Raw genomic sequence first — 24464 nt, forward strand, 5'->3', positions numbered from 1 at the left:
CAATTTATTGATATACAATTGAAAAATATGCAACAAGGCATGAAAGTGACTAACCTTCCTATTGAGGCTATTGTAGGGGCTATAGAGGGACCCGTTCAAGCTCGGAGTGCGGGAACGCATTGAGAACTGTGCAATACAAACTCAAAACAGCAACAAACAACAACAAAACCATGCTACTAAACAAGCAGATAGTGCAGGTAGCAGAGCAAATAATAATGTAAAACTAATCAAAATAATAAAATGCATAGTAATCTACGTAAAACAACAAGTAAACATTAACTGAATTGTTGGTTGAGTTCAATGTATGCTTTAGACAAACTTACACACTTGACAGCTGTACAAAAAAAAAAAAAAAACATTGCAATTCATTCTACTAACTGTGCCCTAATCAAACTCAACCAAGGGGAGGGGGATAAAGATTAGCTAGACAAAAATTGTATTGGTTCCAAAGAAAACATCCAGACTAATTAATTAGAAGAATACTGTACTGTATAGTTAACAGAATCATGTTGAGTGTAGTTCTTATTTGTGAGTTGAATACTATGCGGTGCTGTTAAGTGCAACTCATTACATAATGCGACATGTACAATGTAATTCTAAACCCGCGAATTCACGGGTGTACAGAAGCCTAAATTAATTTAATCAACTTTGACATTCCCTATTTCATTTAAAGGGTCCAAGTTCGAGAAATTGTGATCTGAAAAGATGTTAAAGGCAGTGGAACCTTCATACCTTACGTCCTAATGTGGCCGAGGTGGGTACGGCTGTACCTGAACTCACCACTCTCTTTCACGGCGTCTTTAATACTTTACTTAAATACATTTCAATGAAATGGCGACCTGTTAAAGATCGGTGACAACCTCTTGGAACGAACAACATACATAGTTTGTTAATCTCATATTCATCGTGTTTCGAACACCTTTAATCACTCACTTGTATCAAACAGCTAGAAATAGCTTCACTGTCCATTCACTGCACCTCTTTTAAGAACATAAAAGTAGATTGACAATATAGTTTGTTTGTTTAAATTTTTGTTTAAGTTACTTATTTTATGATTATAAAATAAGTAAACAAAAATGTAAACAAACAAACTATATTGTCAATTGCATTGGCCAGCTGTTGTTCACTAATCGAATAACGTTAACTTCCAAAACATGCAAGGCGTAGCCCTTTGGAAATCAGCCTATGGGGCAGAGCCCTTAGGGAATTCGTCCATATCAATACTTTTTGGCAAATCTACACACTCTAAGCTTCATTTTGATATGTCATATGCCTATATTTTTATTTGGTAAATGGCCTTAACCGTTTACATAAAATTTGATTGTATCACTTTAATAATATAATAGATTGTAAAAAACCTAAAGAGTTGATTATTTTAAATACCCTATTTTGTGCATTATTCGTTAAAATATTGCTTGTAATATTGCTCGTTTATTATAATTAAATTTGTCAAAACAACAAAACAAAAGAGTAAAAAAAAAACACCATTTTCTGGATAATGATTACTTAGCATAACAACTTCACACACATGAAAACAAAGTTTTATTTGTCTTTACTCGGGAATAATACAACTCTAGTGACCTTGATCGAATAGCAAGATCAGTAGGTATCACGTTTACTGGACTTGTATTTTGACCCTAATGAAAGAAACTACAATTAATTATGCTATTTGAAAATTGTCAATTTCTAAACAAGCAAAACATATGATTTGGCTGTCCTAAACATTAATTTTCCTTACTTAAACAAACGCCTTTTCCAAACAAACTTTTCCCTTACCCAAACAAACAAAGTTTCTGTTTAACTCAGCAGGGGCACTTATGAATGCATTACTTTATTTTGAGAAATATCAACTAGACAATGAAATAATATTTTATTATTCAAAACCAAGAAGCTTTGTGTAACATTTTACATTGTGATGAAAAGTATCATTCACTACTCATGGATCATCTTCACAAGGTCCAACGATCAGAAGGCCCAAAAGTACAGTTATTACCAGAAGTGCAATTTTACATTGTGAAGTAAACTTATGAAAGAGACTGTCCTTTGGATATTGTGATCCATGATGGGTCAGAAGGTCCAATATAATGAATCAGTGGTTCCAACGATCAAAAGATTCAAAAGGAGTTATTGCGTCTCTTAGATTGAAGGCCTTTAAATACATGTTGTGTTCCTTGCTTTTTGTTTTCTTCCGTGATATAAAGTTTTTTTTATTTCTCTTTCCATTCCTATTTCTTATATACTATATATACAGGGTGTATATAAAGTCCCGCACGGGCTTAATATTTTCTAAACGACAACAGATAAATCAATAAGATTTGGTACATCAACACCACACCTAAAAATCGACTTTTTCAAGGAACTATGAATTTTCTGTCATATCATGGGGACGTCCCGACCCGCAAGGAGTCAGAAGGAAATCTTAAATAGGAGCATAGGTCAATATGCACATCATTTTAAAGGGCTTAGCTAGCAGAGTTTAATGCCGCAAATTTGAACTCAAACGGACAAACGAGCCAAGAATTAAAGTTGTTCAAAGATTAATTTCATTTGCATTGCTATTATACGCTTACTCCTCAGGGGGCACAGACCTAGGAATTGGACGAAAATTGTTAACGTAAGCATAGGTCGATATGCACATCAAATTAAAGGTCTTCACTAGTAGATTACAAAGCCGTAAATTCAAGCTCAAAAGAACACCTGAGTAAAAAATGGCAGTCGTTCAAAGATTCAAAATGGCAGATTCAAGAAATCTTTGAATGGCTGCCATTTTGTAACGGATGATCCTTTTGAGGAGCGGTTTCCGGCATTGAACTCTGCTTGGCTAAGCCCTTTAAACTGATGTGCATATTGACCTATGCTTAAGATAAGACCTAACCTATATTTAAGATTTCCTTCTGACTCCTTGCGGGACGGGACGTCCCTATGATATGACAGAAAATTCATAGTTCCTTAACACGTTCGCGGCGGCATGGGAGCGATCGCTCCCATACGGAACCCTAATGCCATCCTGGTGGGTGCTATCGCTCCCAAGCTGCAATGCGATACGAAATGATTTTATTTTTAAGCCAGGATTAGAGCTAGAAACTTGAAACCTCGCACAGCACTGCTCAAAAGTACACTGTATTTTGTTGTGGTGTAGGTTGGTAGTAAATTTCTCCGTAAAATCCCCGTTTGGCAATTTTAAAATCTACTTTTTGTCCCGTCTTTTTCCCTCCATTTGGCAATACAATTCCAATGGGACCGGCTACGTTTCAAGCAGTGCTGCTATCTGTGGGTGTTTAGCGAACTACATCGACTCTCGTTGTAAAGCAGGACATCCTCGCACGTTATTTGCTATTCGTCAGACCGAAATTGGAAAGCCAATCACACGCGGCAATCGGGTTTGTTTGGCGCTGAGGGCTGCGCCGCACTGTGGATACGCCCGCCATTTGACGTGCTGCTGTGAACGTGTTAAAAAAGTAGATTTTTAGGTGTGGTGTTGATGTACCAAATCTTATTTATGTATCTGTTGTCGTTTAGAAAATATTAAGCCCATGCGGGACTTTATATACACCCTGTATATATGTATACAAATTTATGTGCCTATATAAATATTTTTATATTTTCTGTTGTAAGTTCTGTTTACTGTTTAGTACTACTTTTTCAATAATCATGTGAAACAGCCAACTTATTTATTTAAATAATTATGTTAATAAAAAAACCATAAAGTCAACTTCAGCGTACAAAAACCTTTCCAACATCAATCATACTAAAAGCTATCTTCAGTAGGTTGGTAAAACAATTGGATGACGTTAATCGGTCGAGTCAACTGTGCGCAAATCATTAGGTAAAACTGATTATGTACCTTGTGATCTGTTTCTGTAATATATATGTAGGACCTTGTGAAATGGTCCCCTACTACAATAGATCCATTCCGGGACTCGGTAGTTGTTTCCGTGCTTGGCTTCATCCCCCTTGTAAACTACTTATCTTGCCCAAAATGGGTGACTTTCAGGACTAGTAGTGAAATATACTATTTTTAATCAATAAAAACAAATCATACGTAGGCCATCGTTGCTCATCTCAGGTTTTTACCTTTACTACATCAATTTTCCTCAGGCACTACTTTAAAACTGAAACGGTTTGACAAGAATTTAATTTCAATGCAGGGGTCAACTAAAAAAATAATTAGTTAATTTTAACAGAGAAAGTAGTAATTGTGTACATACAAGTTATCATAGTGTAAAAATATAACTGATTGTAACAATTATTGTGAATGCTGTGACAAAGAAGATTTGAAGATTTGTGAATGCGTTCTAGATACGTTGTTAAATCCACTCTTATGTTTCCAACCGGAGAATTTGGTTGGGGCACCTAATTTTAAAACGCCTTTTACTACCACAGAACATATCGTAGAAATAATTTAACAATGCTATACTATGTATCGTACTGGTTGGTGTCAAGAGAGGGATTTAGCTTGCTACATTAGGTCTAAAAAGCTCACTTTAACGTGTGTAGTTGACATCTACGTTCTCATAGAGGGCACCCGCCTACAGTACATAAGAGATAACTCTGATTGAGGTATTGCTGTCTATGTTTTTTGTTCTTAATTATTTTATTACAAGTTGCAGTTTTGCTCGATTTCAAGCAACAGGTTATCTAGTTCATTTTCAAGCTGCATGGATGCCATTATTAATTGTTACCAATCAATTCAACGATCAAAATCAGAAAAGGTTTGATATAAAAAGAACTTTTCAAACTTTCAAAAAAGGTCTTTATAAACTTTATTGAGAGATTTACAAATAATATATTTTTTGTATTGAAAGACTAATTGCAAACATTGTGTTATTAGCTATCAATATAAGTTAACTGTATTGATAAAAAAAAAAAAATAAAGAATGTTCCCAAGCATTTTCAAATGAAACTGTAAATCACATTGTGCTTCATTATTAAATAATAAAAGCAACTCTGAAGTTGATCTATTGGTGCTATGTGCAGATGCATCATGACAGTTAAACCAAACTATTAGAATAGGTATATTGTATTGCAACTGGCCAAACTAGGGGTATTTGATTACAGGGTTAAACAATATTAGAACACTAAACACAACGAAAACCCATGTTAGGATCAAAAAGATAAACTATATCAAAGATTCGTACTTTTGATGAAAACCTCGCTGATCGTGGACTTGCTGTCAGCAGCGTCTAGAAAACCAACAGCTGTTAAGGCACAGCCTCATGTACCTCATAAATGTGCTCATCATTTGAACAGTATTGTATTTGGTATTTCAATTTATGTTAATGGTTATTATAGTATTTTTATTCCTTGTTTTAAGAACAAACAGATTACTTTCACGGAGTTTTCTGGAGTTTTCTAAGTTGATGTTTACACTATCTTGTGTATTGTTTGTTCCTACACTACATTTGTCTACTATACACTAATGTACTAGATAAACACCAGTTAATTTATCGTTCAGTTGATTTGTGATGACAATTGTCAATGTTTTTTCTTACACTAGTCTTAAAAACCATCTGCTGACTGGAGTTTAGGAAAGCTAGTGTAGTTAAGAAGTTAGTAGAGGTCTCAATCTCAAGGCTTCAATCCAATTCTGGGATTTTGGTAATTGTCTACTTCGGTATTTTAAACTGGCCTTACATATGTTACACTGCAAGTCATTTCTCAAGTTCGCTAAGAAAAGTTTCTTTTAAAGTAATTTACTAAATGGTATATGTTTATGGGGAAATTCAGCTGGAGTATATAATTTTTTTTTATTGGTATAGAATACCATTGACTATTGTATATAGCTTCTACTGACTACACAGAAATAGAACCTAGCCCTAGAACACAGATAGTAGGCCTTTTTTTATTTATGAAAAGGTTAACCGTCTTAAGTTGATATGTTCTGAAAGTCCTACTAGAAAAAACATTCAGAATTCTTGTTGAAACGGCAAAATTTACATAGCCACACCACAAGGTTAGCCAAAGGTTGCACAAGGCATGGCCAAAAGCCCTTAAGTTATAGGGCTTACATTTTACAATACACTTCTTTGCATGTTAACAATATTAAATACTTTGCTAATTTTGAACCTGCTGAAACAAATAGTTTTCTAAAGCAGCCTCTTTATTCTGTTAAAGAATTTTTCCATTTGAGTGCTAGTGATTTTATAGATTTTAAGTAGTGATGTGCGGATAAAAAATGTATTGCTTCTCAATACTGATACCCCTTTTAGCAAATTTGTCATATAGGGAATAAGATATTACCGTAGGTCTCATGGTAAGACCTAGACCCGGGACCGATTTACTTTTTCGTTTTGATTTTTCCAGAGGCTAAAAACACCTTCCGTTCAAATTCCTATGTATATATACATATGTAAATGTTAATAAGTAAATTAAAATACATAAGTACCCTGAAAACATTTGATTTTAATAATTCTTAAAATTAAATGTTTTCAGGATACTTTGGTACTTACAGTAGACCCCCTCTTAACCTACCCTAATGGGACCGGACCTAGGTCGGATAACTCAAAAGGTCGGATAAAACGGGCAATCCCTAAAATCATAACATAATGAAGTGCTATTCATTTAGAATTATATAATCATTATTTTGAAGTCATACTTGCATTATTTATAAAATAAACAACTCTTATCTCCTTTTTCATATTGATAGAAAAGTCACAAATAAACACGGTTAAGTCAAATAAGCCTACTTTCAGTGGAATATATTATAATACTAGGCAAGAGTCAATAAAATTCCTATTTTAATAACTTTAGTACTGTAATGTATTAATTGATGCTTTCCAAATACATCGTAATACAGTACAGAACCTTTTGTTGACATTAGATACAAGCGACCATTTTGTTACAAGACAGGACGTTTATTTATAGCCTCTCACTGGAGTCTCAAGGAACAAAAACTATTTTGACCTTGGAGTTGTTAACCCCCCTTCCCTGCCTTCCCTACAAGTTGCGTTTTTTGTTTACTCCGGCGATAAGATAATCAGTTCTCAAAATAGTGACGCACTTTATGATGTTATAAATTTGCCGCACAGATAACAAATCTGATCAGATGTGCTCGAATACAGATATAGCTACGAACGATGATGACAAACTGACAATAGGCTATGCTATATTTTTTGTGATCAACACAAAATAACTTATTGTTAGTCATATCCTGTGCAGATAAGCGTTTGGTTCAGTTCTCATCGCCCAGCTTGGGAGCGGAAATGCCGAGATTCCTAGAAAGCGGCGGTTAAACCAAGCTGCTCTCAAAGCGAGGTCGGTCAAAACAAACTGCATTATTTTACGATCGAAGGCGGATAACCCGATTATCGGTTAATACGAGGTCGGTTAAGAGGGGGTCTACTGTATATTTTATTTTTAATTGACTTATTAATATATATAATATATTTATACATAAAAATAGTAGCCCTAATCACTATAATTTTCATAATATATATATATATATATATATATATATATTTATGTGTGTGTGTACGTTAGCGCGATAACTCAAGCAAAAATGATCCGATTTTGATGAAATTTGGTAGAAACAGGTAAACCTACATTAATTCAAACGTGTTCACGAACCAGCATGATCAGACTATGAGAACGGGGGTTTATGGGGTAAAAATTGGTTTATCCTATTTGTACCCTAAAAACACAAAATTTCCCAATTTCTTTCCGAACCAATTTGTAGAGCTTAAAAAATAATTCTGTATATTGAATCGTTGTATGCCTAATGGTTACGGAGATAATTTAAAAAATTGTAAATTTAAAATATTTTATACTAAGCTGTCTACATTTCAATAAAAAAAAATATGATCAAAAGGTTTGATTGTCTCTTGCGGCTGTGTAGACATCATCATCGTCTCCCCGGGGTAGAAAACGTTATTGTTGTCACCGGCAATTGCAAAAAAAAGTATTTTTTATAAACCGCTCAGGGTATCGGTATCAGCATTCACTTTTAACGATCAGTTCTCAAAACTGATACCAATGTCCAAGTACCAGTGGTATTGAGAATCAACATATTCCTAATTCTTAATTTTGTTTGACAACTGTGATATAGGATAAGTTTTATTTGTATGTTAAACAAGGTCGACTGTGCAAATTGTCATGACTCCTGTTACTTTTTACTTTAGTTACAGCTTAGAAAATGTCTATTACAATTCTGTGGCTAAGAATTCTTATTCTTTTTCATACCCGTCTATCTAAAACCCGAGTAACATTGATAGCTTCAGTCAGTAGATGGAGACAACTTAACATAATACACTTGACTTTGACATACCATGTCAAAATACACAGAACAGTAGTGTATAATAGACGTTAAATGTAGCATTAGCGTCAATTTTAAGAGCTCCAATAAACCATCATACAAAATAAAAGTTAAAAGCAATACAAAAAATACAAAAAAATCAATAAAAAAATCATTATATTGAATTTTAGCCTCCTGATCGCATTTAAATACTATAAATTTGTATAAAATACCTAGATTTATGCGATCTTGTTTGTAGCTGAGTGGCTACTGGTTTCAACTCACATTGGAGTCATCTTCAGGCAGTTTCTTCTCGTTTCATTCGAAGGTCGTAAGGCTATTAAGATACTGGTGCTAGGGACAGTTGTGAATTAAACTATCACAACTATCAGCTGATCGGGAAATCCAGTCACGACATCATCACTGACCATGTTGATCCTGACCGGCAGTCTAGACATAACTCCCGCCCGATCACTTCGTGTCGTGTCCCGTAGGCCTACAGTTTTCAGTATTTTCTAGCCTTAAATGTTCTTATTTATGTCCGTGTACGTATTTGTGTTTTCTTTATTTATTTATTATCCATTGACAACCTTCAAATGAAGCGAGAAGACATCTTAACTGCCTGAAGATGACTCCGTTGAAACCGGTAGCAACTCAGCTACAAACAAGATCACAAAAATGCAGGTATTTTACACCAATTATTAGAATAAAAAAATAAATATACAGATGGCAATACTATAGGCTAACACATTTACAGTTTGGGATCCACATCTTATCCAGTTGTAGAAATCAAATATTATTTCAATAACATTTAGATAACGAGGTTAGATTGTTTATGAGCAGTGTTATATGGAGGAGCAATTTAGAAGTGTTAACACGAGTTATCCTAACAACATATTGATTGAAAATTGAAAATACACTAAATTCTTCCTTCTAGGCAATCTGTGTTGTAAATAGGATATATAAATTTTATTGTTGGATTAGGGGAATTGAATTTAGACATTCATCACACTTTAAACTGAGGCCAACTAATTAATTGAATTCTAAGATTTTTTAAATTACAGTCGAAGTTTTGATTTGAGCGTACCTGCATCTCACTAACAGCTGAGCTGCTCATACGGTCAAAGTCTTTGCCCTCGCCGTCAGTCTCCGTGGCATGACCGTTGACTGAGCCATTCAGCACCGTACCGTTCTCCGTCGGCCCTGGCCCACACCTAGGGTGCCAGATAGCACCACCTGCGCCAAATATACAATAGACAATAGACAATGCCCTTCATTTACATATTCGTGGGAGATTTTAGATTGTCAAAGTTATACAAGGCACAAAATTTTTTTGTATAGTTATGTTATGTCATAATACAAAATTAACATTTTGATCTCCAGAGAGAGCTCTCGTCGGCGGCAGCGCTTTGTCAGGTGTTCAGGAATTCTGATTCTAGGTAGTAGGGTCTTTCTTGGAGCCATTCCGTCAGCTGGTTCTTGAAACGTTGGGGTGGCTGGCTTCTTATATGGTCGGGCAAGTGGTTGAAGAAAAGTGCTCCTTTGTATGAAGGTTTCTTCTCAAAAAGCGTTAGGCGGTGTAGTTATAGGGTGAAATTTGTGGCATGTCTTGTGTTGTATAAATGCAGTTCATGATGTCTTAACTGTTGTGAGGTGACTGCATGCAGAACGGTTTCCCGGATGTAGAGTGAGGTTGCTGTGAGGATTTTTAGTTGTTTAAAGATTCCCGGCTGCTTTCTTGGTAGTGTAGTCCTGCTAGGCATCTGAGTGCTTTTTTTTGTAGGATAAGAATCTTTTCCATATTGGATGCTAATGTTCCTCCCCATGTCACTATTCCGTATCTTAAGTGGGTTAAAAAAAAAACAAAGTAGGCAACTTTAGCTATCTCCAAGCCACATATTTGTTTGATTCTTTGAATTACATGGGTACCTGACAAGAGTTTCTTTCCAAGTTGGTCAATGTGTTGCTTCCATGACAATTTTGAGTCAATTGTGATACCTAGATATTTGGTTATGTTGCTCGCTTCCAGGTCGGGGAGAGGTGCTACTTTTATTTTTTGTGTTAAAAACTATTTGTACAGTTTTCTTTTAATTTAAGACTAGGTTATTGTTTATACAGTATTGTTTAGCTTGGTTTAGGCATGCGATCATATTTGTTTCAAGCATTTCAGTAGCTTTTATTAGAGATGGTAAGCATGGTATCTAATAAAGCTACTTAAATGCTACCATTTATACATTATATAAAGATGAAAAAAAAATTGAAACATCTTTTCTAGTATTATTTTTGGTAAAGTACGGTCAGATTCAAACTAATCCAGCTGTTGCATGGTCGGATGAGCGGAAAAATCTAACCACACGGAAAATTATGAAAACCATGATAATATAAATGTTTCATCATCTAAAATGCATATTCCATAATTGTTTATATAATAATCACATCAAAATAAGTTTGGAGCAGTCATCACAAATAAACAACTAAGTAAAACAGTTAACTGCTGAAACACGATAAAACTAGATTTAACAGAAGAGTGTAGGTATTGATTGGGAGTTGACTGACTGTGTGCACACGAAAATAAAGGGGAAGTTCAGTCAAGGCTCCTAAAGTAAAAATGTGTGTGGTATGAGGAGTTGTCTTAATACACTCGCTACTGTGTACGGTCATGCCTTGAGGAACTCTTTGTTTCTTGATTGTCAACAGGGAAGGTCAGATATCAAAACTACTAATTATTGCAAAAATACCTTTTAATGCATGTGGGGTAGAACTCTAATAACAGATTTTGTCTAAACATAAAAGGCACATCTATAGAGTATTGAGCTTTTATGTTGTACCAAATTTCAAACAATTGATTGTACTTTAAAGGGTAATTGACAAAAACCCATTCATTCTTTTAGAATAGATTATTTTTACAGTCACTTTAGTTTTATTTTTACCACTATTATTAACAGTATGCATTTCTTGGGAAATAGTTCCTTATCTTGAGGTGGAACCAACTATATTTTAACATTTCTTATATCAGTAATAATCAAACGACTTTCATTTAGTTTGAAATAGTATTCAAGTATATTATATAGGCCTAACATATTTGTGTGTGATAAATTCTTTTGAAGTTTTAAGTTTTTTTTGCTTTGGGTGTAAAAAAATAGTAGTAGTAGAGACTTTGAGCTAAAATAACAAGTTGCTCACCCTGTAGATACATTTCTTCTCCATCGCCAAACGGGTCGCCACACTTGGTGCAGCGAGCACACGTGGGGTGGAAGTGATGGTTGTCTCCAGCCTGTAAAAACATCACTGGTCAATACAATACACACTGAACATACAGAATATGCAGCCTTGACACTAGTAATATGTTGACATTGGCATAGTGACAAGTATGATCTGATTCCATGTGAGGCTCTTGGCCAAAACCAGATATTGCCATAAAATTATAAACATCTCCACGATCACAGAGAAATTACCATTGTCTCCCGTAGCCACCGGAAAATCTTAAACACGAATAAATCATCATCATATCCCAAAGTAGCGGTGAAATTTACACTCTCTTGTGATTGTGTAGGAATATCATCGTCTCCCATGATCGCCAAGAAATCATATGTACATCAACTGTGATAGCGAAGACACCATCCACGAATCTCCCTATTGAAACAACACTTTTAACATTGTGCGTAATCATTAAGGTATCATCATTTCCTTCTGTGACTACAGGGAAATTGAGATAATCTCTTACGATTGTGAAGACATCCTCATTGTCTCTCGCAATTATGGCAAAATATTGAACATCCCCTGCGATTGCAGACATGATCATTGTTTTATTTCTTTTTTTGTTAAAAACACTATTCTAAATTTCAGAAATCATTTTAGGCCCTCAGCGATTGCAGACCAGCAGACATGCCTGTACTGACCTGGAGCACTTTGCCTGAGATGTAGCGGTTACAGTAGGCACACTTGACACCAAACTGCTTCTGGTAATCCTTCTCACAATATGGCACACCATCTCTGGGGGACCACAACACATACTCCATTATATTTCATAAAATAATTGTATGATATAATGATAATATACATAACTAATATATATATATACTTAGCCACACAAAATAATTTTGTGTTTCAGGAAATCAGCAAAAAATAATTACAGCTTGTTTATGTTTATATGATTTAAAAAAATGTACACCTAAACCACTTAAAGCCTAAACCCTAGTAAAAACAAATAGGGAAAATTTCAGTACCTAACTCATAAACAAACGTACCTAATACACAGAGTTAAACATTTGTGGTTACAAGGTAAGGAATGATATCCCTTCCAACATCACTTTGCATTTATAGCTAGAACACTAATCACCATGACTATTGTAAGCACCCTAAGCTGACAAGTCCTTCCCAGGAAAATTTATTTCCCACACAATGTAAAAAGAAAATTAGATGGATAAGTATGTACAATGAAGTTTTTGACTATAGATAAACTGATCATCATCATATATATCAATTAATAAAAAAATATAAGTAAGTATTCAACTTTGAACAAAGGTATCCAAAGTCATTGGTTGAACTAATAACATATTTTATCAAGTTTAAAGAAGTAAAACATCAAACTATATTAACAGGAAATAAAAATCAATATAAAATTGTTTTTGTAGTAAAAAGTTAAAAATAAAGAAAATTTGTGTTAAGATGTCTTGTGGTGATGGATGTTGTTGTTAAGATACGTACTTGCCCATGTACTCTCCATGCAACACTGCTCCACAAGCCTTGCACTTGAAGCACCAGATGTGCCACTGCCTGTCTAGAGCTATCAGTGCCTGTCCCTCCTTCAGCTCTTCCTTACAGCCTGCACACTCTGCAACATCAACACACAAACAATCATAACACAATGCACTTCACACATCGGACAAGAAAATTAATCAAATTTCAAACAAGACAGTAATTAGTCTATATACATGCATTTTTTCCATTTGTTTGTGTCGAAAGAGCCGAAGCCTCCCAACTGCAACCCGGTACCTATAATTAAACATACCCGGGCCCCATGGTGTAGGCCGGAGCATACGCACCAACCTTAGCACACCATGGGCGGATGACTTAAGGTCATCAGGCTCACCGGCTGCCGAAGCAACCCTTCGGAAAGAGGGTTGCCCCTCAATCCTAACCAGGGATACCGGCTACTTGGTTAAGCGTCACTCCACCTGGAACCAGCAAATGCCCTGACGCATTTAGTGCAAGCAACACTCGGGATCTATCCAATCCCTGACAGGCCGAAACCCGCCATCAAAGCCAGGAGGAAGGGGACCGCCCACCCCCCATTTCCACCACTACCCGAACGAGGCCATCCCATTGCTGGGAAACCAGGGATACCCAGGGCAATAGATCCCCAGGTACCCCTAGCAGGCTTGATCCCAACACCCGATCTACTTCGTTTGCCCATCAAGCCCAAACATCACTGCCAGGCCCTCAGGGTTTCCCAAAAGGAGGCGGGTTTAGAAGTGGGACCCACCCGGATGAACCTATCCACCAAAGGTGGTGACACCCTTAACTCAATTGAGGTTCCAGAGAAAACCCCCCACACTCTAGATAACCATACCTTCGGGCTCAGAGACAGGGATTGGCTGATGGAGTGCGCCTAGCCGTTACCCTCACACTGCGGAAAGTTACGTTCCCCTAGAGTGTCCCCGTACTTGCCCGATTTCACCTCCAGGAAAGGTTACTTCCAAAGTCGAGGATTTGCCCCACAGAATGCTGGTCGCACAGAGCAAGCAGGCCGAAGCCCAAAGAACCATAGTCACAGGTAGATGGTAGATTGATGGCGCACTTCCACCTCTCCGAGAGCTAAACACCCCACCAACCTGGATGGAGGAGTGTCACTGGAGGCTCCCACTAAGGGGCTGGCACTTACCAGATGTCCATGACTATGGCCAACTTGAAACCTACTGTAACGAGCCAATTTTTTCAAGATACTTTTTTACTTCCTCCTTAAACCTTACGACTCCTTTCCGCCGTCCCCAGTCAACTTCCGCCGCACCACACCACCTTCCGCCGTACCATATACCCTTCCGCCACGATCTCCGCCCATATCCCTACCTCACGTCTCCTTTCCGCCGCAATACATCGCCTTCCGCTGCCCTACCTATCCTTCCGCCATGATATCTGCCCATATCCCTACCTCACGTCTCCTTTCCGCCGCTCCTAGTCAACGTCCGCCGCCCTACATCGCCTTCCGCTGCCCTACCGATCCTTCCGCCACGATCTCCGCCCATCTCCCTACCTCAGGTATCCTTTCCGCCACCCCTAGTCAACTTCCGCCACCTCAACTCGTCTTCCGCTGCCCTACCTATCCTTCCGCCACGATATCCGCCCATATCCCTACCTCACATCTCCTTTCCGCCGCCCCTAGTCAGCTTCCGCCACCCCACATCGCCTTCCGCTGCCCTACCTATCCTTCCGCCACGATCTCCGCCCATCTCCCTACCTCACGTATCCTTTCCGCCGCCCCTAGTCAACTTCCGCCGCCTCAACTCGTCTTTCCGCTGCCCTACCTAGCCTTCCGCCACGACTTCCGTCCATCTCCTTACCCTATGACTCCTTTCCGCCGTCCAAGAGCACCTTCCGCCGCTCCACATCTCCTTCCGCCGCCCGAAACCATCGATACCAATACCATTATGCCAGTTCCTGATCCTATCCGCCGAACATCACCTCAATTTCAATCCCCATTTGTTTCTATGTTAACTTAGGAACCGATCAGCTCTCCATGACAGCTGGGTTGCAACTGAGCAAAAACGCACTCCTGCGCATGCGCGACTTTCCCCCTCCAGGTGGACCAGATTTTCGCATAAAACCGCGGCAGCTCGGGACCTCAGTCTCTTTTGCTCCCGGGTAGTGGCCCAGGACACTTCATGGGAGGTGCACTCTCCTAAAATCCGTCCCTGTTGCTAGAGCAATCCGAGCAATCCGAGCAATTCGTCCTTATTGCTAGAGCAATCCGAGCGATCCGTCCTTATTGCTAGAGCAATCTGAGCAATCCGTCTTTATTGCTAGAGCAATCCGAGCAATCCGTCCTTATTGCTAGTGCAAACCAAGCAATCCGTCCTTATTGCTACAGCAATCCGAGCAATCCGTCCTTATTGCTAGTGCAATCCAAGCAATCCGTTCCTATTGCTAGAGCAATCCGTCCTTATTGCTGGAGAAATCCGAGCAATCTGTCCTTATTGCTAGAGCAATCCAGGCAATCCGTCCTTATTGCTAGAGCAATCCGTTCCTATTGCTAGAGAAATCCGAGCAATCTGTCCTTATTGCTGGAGGAATCCAAGCAATCCGTCCCTATTGCTAGAGCAATCCGAGCAATCCGTCCTTTAGGGAAATCCAAGCAATCCGTTCCTATTGCTAGAGCAATCCGAGCAATCCGTCCCTATTGCTAGAGAGATCCAAGCAATCCGTCCCTATTGCTAGAGAAATCCAAGCAATCCGTCCCTATTGCTAGAGAAATCCAAGCAATCCGTCCCTATTGCTAGAGCAATCCGTCCCTATTGCTAGAGAAATCCAAGCAATCTGTTCCTATTGCTAGAGCAATCCGAGCAATCCGTCCCTATTGCTAGAGAAATCCAAGCATTCCGTCCCTATTGCTAGAGCAATCCGAGCAATCCGTCCCTGTTGCTAGAGCAATCCGAGCAACCCGTCCTCATTGCTAGAGCAATCCGAGCAATCCGTCCTTATTGCTAGAGAAATCAGAGCAATCCGTCCTGAGTGCTAGAGCAATCCGAACAATCCAAGTTTATCCTTTGGCTGTGATGAGTCAGGGCCATTTGGGAATCTTGTGATTCATTGCCAATATTCTGAGCCAATACCAAAACCTTTTAAATATCGACCCCTGGAATCAAAAACCCAGCTACGACTTTGCTATCAAGGACAAGTGTGCAAGCCGCAAATCCGTTCCTTTCCGAAAGTACGTCACACTACTATATACATACATTTTCCATTTTCCATTTTGTTTTGTCATGAGAGCATGAAGCTCCCTGACTGCAAACCCGGTACCTATAATTAAACATACCCGGGCCCCATGATGTAGGCCGAAGCTAATGCACCAACCTTTGGTACATCATGGGAGGATGACTTAAGGTCATCAGGCTCACCGGCTGCCGAAGCACACCCTTCAGAGAGAGGGTTTCCCCTCAATCCTAACCAGGGATACCGGCTACTTGTTTAAGCGTCACTCCACCTGGGTTCCCCCAGGTATAAAACCCAGAAGGACCATAGTGGAATGCCCTGACGCATTTAGTGCAAGCAACACTCGGGACCTATCCCATCCCTGACAGGCAGAGCCCGCCATCAAAGCCAGGAAGAAGGGGACCACCAGCAAGCTGATGGGGGGAACCCCAACCACCTTTTTGCACCACTACCCGATCGAGGCCTTACCCAGTTGCTGGGAAACCAGAGGTGGCCAAGGCGATAGATCCCTGAACACCCCTAGCGGGCTTGAACCCGGCACCCGATCTACTTCGTTTGCCCGTCCAGCCCAACATCACTGCCAGGCCATCAGGGTTTCCCAAAAGGAGGCAGGAATAGAAGTGGGTCCCACCCGGATGAACCTATCCACCAAAGGTGGCGACACCCTTTGCTCAATTGAAGTTCCAGGGAGAACTCCCCACACTCTAGATAACCATACCTTCCGGTCTCAGAGACAGGGATTGGCTGATGGAGTGTGCCCAGCCTATATAAGCTATATTTATAATGTACTATATACATACAGTAGACCTAGTCATAGTCTGGTTACCTTAACCAACCAGTGGCGGCGGACTTACCTACGGCGCCGCCCCAAGGCCCGTTCGGCCGGCCGCCCCTTTGTGTTTTGCGAAAAAGGAAAGGTTTCAACGTAAAAGCGATATTAAATTTTCGGTTGTTGGAACGCTTATTTATGCGTTTTTCCAAGAAAGACATTACAATATGAGTACATTATATTAAAGTTATTTAGTATTTGGTCTGTGTCCTGCTCGACATTTTGTCCTCAATTGCCTACAATATAGTAACAAGGCAGTCAGGCATCCATTGGATTTTATACACTAAGCATAAGATTAGGTCAACAAGTACTTAGGTTTGCTATTACCAGTAAAGGAAAAAAAGAAATCTTTCAGAAAATATAAATGTTTTAACTATAAATAAATAAATTTACCAAATTTTATAAAAGTATCAAAAAAAAGTATCATAATCAAGCTAATAACGGTGTATTTATTCACAAAAGAAAAACGTAGGAATTTTATGTGTACAGTTTTTTGAGATTTTACTGTAACCATTAAGTGTACAGCAACGGTTTTATATACAAAACTGATTGTTTTATCTGCTTTTTAGATCAACACAATGGTTGTGAGTCAAACAGTTTAAACAAAATTTTGAAAATAAAAAAACCATAACACCTGATTCCTATTACCCGATCAAGTTGATTTGCAATCTCACCAAAGTTTATCCAGTATATCATCAAAATGGGACCTCAATTACTCGAGTTATTGTGACACACACATATCATGCTACCTACAATTATAGCTTCTTCAAATGGCTAATTTGCTAAAACATAATCATTAAATTCTAAAACACAATACTATACCGTAAACAATTTAACAAGTCAATCAAACAAATGGCAGTTAAATCTAAAAGAAAGAATTAAAAGGAACATTAAAACATGTCATTATAGACATTACAATAGCGTCATTAGACCTAATGGCTGTAACTTCCTGTAGTAGCTCCAATGGAAGGAAGGTCATGTTCTCAATTCATTGACATTGATTTAAACATAAGTTACACCAATCACTTATTTTATAATCTAACTTTTGTCTACATCTATAGTTATTTTATTCTGACCTAAACTTTTGAAAAAGTGATGTTAAATGGAGTTGAGTGAATGGTGTCAAACTGTTCTTGCAACACCAAAGAAAAGGGCCCAATACACCCTTCAAATTTTATGTACATAGTACAGGGTGCACCAAAATAAGACTATTTTAGGTTTAGTATTGTTAGTTTTTAATTTTTACTAGGGCAATTTCTGGTACAAAAATTCAAATCAATAAAAGACATTGCCTCTAAGTCTTGAAGTTTTTTCTTGCTTTAACACATATGGTAGTCATCTGCCGTTTGCATCATCTTATGTTAGTGAGATGCAGCAGAAACAGAATTGGTCCCGAAATTGATCCTTGGGAGCATCTTAGACTATTGGCTCTCTTTGAGAAATCATTCCATCAACCTCTGCTCACTGAGAACGGTCTCGGGTAAGAACCTGACTACTTATACGAAACTCCACAAATGCCGATGTCTATTACTGGCACAACGGCATCCATGATGCACAGTCTTCAAATACTTTCAAGAGAACCCATCTCCCTTCCCACCTTCCTTCATGTTGTGATAGGAATAAACAAAGTTAACATCCTTTTTTTGCTGCATCGAACATTGCGAAAGAGTTCGGAAAACTCCTGGGTTAATGCCTCAACTTCTTTTTGTAACTCTATTCTATAACTTTCTTCATTCTTACCTGTCTCTTTACTATTTGTCTTTCCATTGTCAATACGCCTAACCCTTACTTCCCTAGGCAAATTAAGATTGAAAGCTACACTCCACGGCAACCCAAATAATGGAACATCATCTTCTAGAATACAATAACTGGCAATCACTTAGTACGATTACGTAAAGTAACGTCCACAAAAGCCTTACCCATGACTTCTAGTTTATTTTTTCCCATAGCCAGTGATGACATCAGACGTCTTTTTGAGAGATTCACCACTTGAATTGATCTTATCCCAAAGAGACAAACTTATAGCACTTACCCAAGCCCCGGAATCAAACTCCATTCTAACATTACACCCGTTCAATTCTACATCTATTGTAGCTCTGGGAACCTTACTCTTGACTGACCTAATTTGTGTTCCGCTAACATCAATATCAGAACTACACTCATTTTCATAAGTTTGATCACCAGAATCATCTAGTACTTTTCTCAAATTACCGTCTGTTCTCTTGAAAAAATTATTTATTTTTACTTTTGCACATTCTTGCGAAGTGGCCTCTCTTCGAACATTTCTTGCACACAGCAGAAACAGCAGGACACCTATCTTCATTAGGGTCATGTGTAAACCCACATCTATTGAAACCAGTAGATTTCTGTACCTCTGGTTTCCTCTATTCCTTACTGTCACTTACTTTGAAAATCTCATTTTTATACGAATGTTTGGAAACTTCTTCTCTTGCGCGTTCCATAGATTGAGCTAACTCTAGTACTACTTGACTTAACACGCTCACCTCGGTTATTAACTCCCTCGGGCCATCTTTGTCTGACTTCAACTTCAAATTCTGGACAGTTGCTTCCTACTGCAAACCTATCTCGTACTCTTTCATCTAAGCTATCTCCATATTTACAACTTCTAGCTAAGGACTTCAATCTGTTATAAAACAAAATAATGTCTCACCATCTTTTCTTATTGCTCTTTCAAACTCAAACCTTGTTGCAAAAATGGTAGGCTTGAACACCCGGTTGGCTTCCTCTTTGACTTCGTCGTAGGTGCACTCCTCCCAGGCCCTTGGATACATCTGGTCCGACAGTGCCCTGAGATGCTCCTCTCCGATATTTGCCAACAGAAGATCTCGCCGAGCCGCTTGTTCTTCTGTGTTAGCAACACCCAGTCCCTTAACTCTGCAGGTCAACTCAAAACAAGTTATGTAGTCTTCCCACAACTGTTCACTATTATACTCTTTAAATTAAAATCTGCTCATTCTATCTTGTATGCAAGACATGTTACTACTGTCAATTACACTCTTATACTGAGACTGGTTTGTTTTCCTAGGCATTTTCTCGTCGCCAATATAGAATAATTAATTATCAAAACTCATTTTAAGTAAACTCAATCAAAACTATTTATTTACAAAACAAAACAATAATGTAAACAAATGAAATAGCAGATGATTCATGACTTTATAACTCAGCTGATAACAATAATCCTACAATCATGGATGTCAATGTGATTATATAGTTCGGCCGCTTAGAAAACGACCTGCGCGCTAATGCTAAACCAATGCTGGAGGAGGTCGCTTTCTAAGCGGCCGAACTATAGTTGCTGGCCTCCTGGGATAGCAATGTGGTAACATTAAGTCACACTCCTTACATTCCTCACCCCCAAATAATCTCATTGTCACTCCCTTTTGAAGCCAACTAATGTCATGGAATCTTTAACAATCAATCCAATGGGAAAGAGTTGTTGGTATATATAATAATTATAGTTAGCTTCTGACCAGTTCCAGTAGCGCTGGTAGGGCTGGACTGCAGGGACTGTGTCTCTTTGACAGGGATGTGAATACACTTGGTACACAGCACCTCCTTGCCCGTGTAAGTCACTCTCTCACCACCCGGGAACACTTGTCTGTAAAACAACCACATACAATCACAATCCAGAAACTAGATATTTTAGCAAAAGTTATTTATGTGGAAATATCAGTGAAAACCCATCATACCTGACGGTAAGTAATAGTAAAGTGCAAAGGATTTTTCACCATAGATCATACATTACTAAATTTTGGTGAAGGCTTAGACTTTTTATAGCGAGGTTGGCAGCCCCTTTTAACCTTGCATTTGATCTTTTACATATCATGAGGCCCCACTTTGTTTATGGGATGACTAGGGTATAGCTCAGAGACCCAAATATTCAGGGGGTGCCATTATTCCAAAAAAGTAGGTTTAGCATTTTTTTATGGTTTGTCAAAAAAAACCCACAAAGCACACAAAATTCAATCACTTGTTTAACCTCCAAAAATAGCCAGCAAAAAAATGTTAAAATGTTGTTGTTAAAAAAAGTTTTCTGGTGGTGGGTTGCCAAACATGTATGCAGCCCAGAGCTATGGTATTCACCCTAAACCCAGGTCTGCATAGGTCTCTAGTCTGTGTTAGTGCGGGTAAAGTGTAAAAATGGGTTAGGGTTAGGGAGTTTTAAAATTGACGTGAAAATGTCCTTTTGGAAGGAATTGTGTTTTTGGTGGGTAACCACACTTCTGGACCACAATGGAAAAAGGTTTTAACGGACATTTAAAACCCCCTGACCAATTTCTGCATTTAACCTTACTCATTGGGCCCTAACCTTCAGACATAATGTCAATTAATGTATGTAGCCAAAATTTGTCTTGCACTAAAAAAAAGCATATTGCTGACCTTATCTCGCATGCGGGGGAGATTAAATTATTATATTAACTTTCTAGACACACAGCAAAGTGTACACATAAGCTACAAAGTTGTAAATGGCACCTTTCTGTTCTCAAATGATACTAGTTACAGACGAGGAACCTCGTTGCGGCGTACACTCGAACTAAGAAGCTATACACACAAACAGCCCTCGTAAGTTTAAAAAAAACAAACGTTGATAAATACATCAATAAACGAGATTCAAGGTTGAAGGGTACATACCTGCAGCGAGCACACGTGAAGCATTTCTGATGGTAGGTCTTGCCCAGGGCCGAGACCACTTCGCCCTCCACGTACTGGCCACAGTTGGCACACTTGGTGCCGAACTGCTTCTGGTAGTCTGAGGTGCAATAGTACACTCCGTCCTTGAAGAAGAATCCTCCCTGGGCCAGCGAGTTTTTGCATACTGTAACATACACATTAACACTGCTGATACTCATCTTTTCGTCTATCAAATCTTTTATCTACACTGGGTGAAAAAAGGGCATATATATATATATATATACACAGGTATATAAATAATACAGATAGAGCTTCCAAACTTGGAACAAAGTTACTGGTCATAAAAACCACTAAACATTATTCAGTGATGCGCTACCTCCTCAGGGGTACACCCTGCTAGGAGTAAAAAGGCAATGTCAGCAGATGTTAAAAGGTCATTTTTGGTAAAATAAAATGCTGCAAAACTAAACTCAAATAAACAATTAATTGAAAAATGGCAGCCGTTCTTAGATTTCTTGAATTTGCCATTTTGAAGCTTTGAACGGCTGCCATGTTTGACTTGTTTTTTTTTCAGTCAACCACTATTGGTTGTTCTTTTGAGCTCAAATTTGTGGCATAATAAAGACCTTTAATTTAAAGTGCATATCAACCCATGCTTCCATTTTATGATTTTCTTTCAATTTCTAGCAAGCACTCCTCTGAGGAGGTAATGAATCATTTGCATAGAAAATTCAAGAAATCTTTGAACGGCTATGCAATCTTTCCACCTTGTAGATACCTACTTAATAAAATAAGGATTTTCTCCGTTTAAAAAAAAGATCATGAAAATTAATATTAAATAGGCTACTTTTAATTATAATTAAAACTTGATTAGGGTATATAAATTGTTATTTTTTTAAATCAGGTCTACAATATTTTAAATATTGAAAAATTAGTAGTGTTTTTTATATAATATTCAGATTATATTACAGTATTCTCATATCATGATCATATTATGTAATAAGTCATCCTTGAAAGATAAAAAAGGTATTGCATTATTTGTTATGCCTCAGACAAATTTTAACCCTTTTAATATGCACAATTTGCACACAGGTCCACTAATATTATCTGTATCTAAAGTTAGTTATGGACAATACCCAATCATACTAATGTTGAATGATCATGTAACTTCTAAGGCACTTCAAACCTCCAACTTGAATTTAGTTCTCATTTGGGCCAAGAGATTTTAGGCATGTTTAAAATTATTAACATGAAAGGGCACAAGTATTTTACCAAATTTAATTGAATACAAATTTATTAGATTTAACTCATATACTTTATTGTTATAGAAGTTATTCTTATGTATTAAGTTACATCCTTTACTTAAGCAAAAGTGAAAGATAGCTTTTATTATATTTTAATTGAGGTAAGTTTATAGTTGTTTTTTTACTAAAATGTTTTTCCTAGGGTCACAAATCAATTCAAGATTTTGAATATCATAAGTAATTTAAGTTTGAGTTAGCGAGGGTTGCCTAGAGTTTGTATTAAAAGTTGAAAAAATTAAAAAATATTAAAAAACAAATTAATGAAAAATTAAATAAAAATACCTGCAGAGCAACTTTATTTTGTGTTTCTACATGTGGTTGACACTAAACTTGTAATGAAAGGCCTGAAGGCACACGTTTACTGAACAAAGCCTGATGAAATTCTCACCAGTTGATGTCCAGTGAATTTCATCAACCATCAACCTGCAGAAGATTCTGGACTGGTTGACCTGCTAATCTTTAGATGTATAGAAGGTCAAAGTAATAATAATGTGCTTATGGCTGGGTCAAGCCGTCTCTAGTCAGGGAGGTTTTACCACATGTAATAATGATTGTTATTTTCAAAAAGTCGGCTTGGTATGGGATCAACAATTTTACATATAAACTAACAAAAGTAAAACATTAAGGTTCAAACTGTAATACAATTTTGTAACCTCCCTAAAGCAGCAACATTTTAATATCTGATACGGTAATTAAATAATAAGCTAAATTCCCTTGTTGTTTCTAATTTACTACATGATGTTTGATTGTATACAACTTATGTGATAAATTACTTGACAAGAGAGAGAGAACAAAGTCGACAATATTTCAATTAAGGGCCAATAAAAAGAGAACTGAAATTGTTACATGTAATTTAATGTCAGCAGTGATATTTTACACTTTTTTTAAAAACGAAGTACTAGTCATTTTTAATTCATGGCCCTCATTTTTTATTAAATTTTGGAGAACATTAACAAACACATATCGGATATACATATATTCATATTATTTAGTTTAAATAATACATACATGTGGGACAATAGAAAAGGGAAAGCAATTTGCAATATGCTATCAATAGTACAGTAGTATAGTTTGGCATATAATATCTCGAGAGAACAAGAGATAGAAGCAAAGTTATGTTTCTAATTAAGTTGACCCAAATTAACATCTGATCTACAGCCCTCTTCATTACATTTCCTACAACCTACCTAATTATTTTTGAACATTTTTTTACACTTACAAAGGGTATGTTTTAAATAATATTTTATAGCTTTCAATTTATAGTTTATGTCTTCTAAAAAATTCTAAAAACATATCTAAGTAACTTCAAAAAGCTATCTTAGACATTGTATTTATAATGTCAATTATATTAAATTATTTATATAAATCTATAAATGCATTCAATGTATTTGTCTGTAAGATCCAAGTGAGAATATATTGAGATAGAAGATGACAGAATTACATCATACTTTAAAACAGAGGGCACAAGCTAATGACTCTTATCAGCATGTAAGATAGCAAAATGTTAATAGATGTGCAA

At 37.5% G+C, this 24464-nt stretch overlaps 1 protein-coding gene across 15 annotated transcripts in view; it reads right to left on the minus strand.

The window, feature by feature from the left end:
* Positions 1–24464, minus strand: part of LOC129004149 (actin-binding LIM protein 3) — a 123655-nt gene that overhangs the window by 21743 nt on the left and 77448 nt on the right. For 13 of the 15 annotated variants that reach the window (XM_054432708.1, XM_054432700.1, XM_054432651.1 and 10 more), the window contains 7 exons: positions 21642–21825; positions 20480–20607; positions 12938–13064; positions 12130–12223; positions 11414–11504; positions 9318–9466; positions 55–126 (listed from right to left, as the gene is read on the minus strand). In XM_054432708.1, the coding sequence (XP_054288683.1) occupies positions 55–126; positions 9318–9466; positions 11414–11504; positions 12130–12223; positions 12938–13064; positions 20480–20607; positions 21642–21825 (845 nt within the window). Of the gene's footprint in view, positions 1–54; positions 127–5138; positions 5184–9317; positions 9467–11413; positions 11505–12129; positions 12224–12937; positions 13065–20479; positions 20608–21641; positions 21826–24464 lie in introns of all 15 variants that reach the window. The other 2 variants (XM_054432608.1, XM_054432625.1) reach the window with 2 other exon arrangements.

This window comes from Macrosteles quadrilineatus, unplaced genomic scaffold (assembly GCF_028750875.1).
Source record: "Macrosteles quadrilineatus isolate MER2022 unplaced genomic scaffold, UCM_ALF_1.0 Scaffold_1__1_contigs__length_201487025, whole genome shotgun sequence".
Classification (NCBI taxonomy): domain Eukaryota; kingdom Metazoa; phylum Arthropoda; class Insecta; order Hemiptera; family Cicadellidae; genus Macrosteles; species Macrosteles quadrilineatus.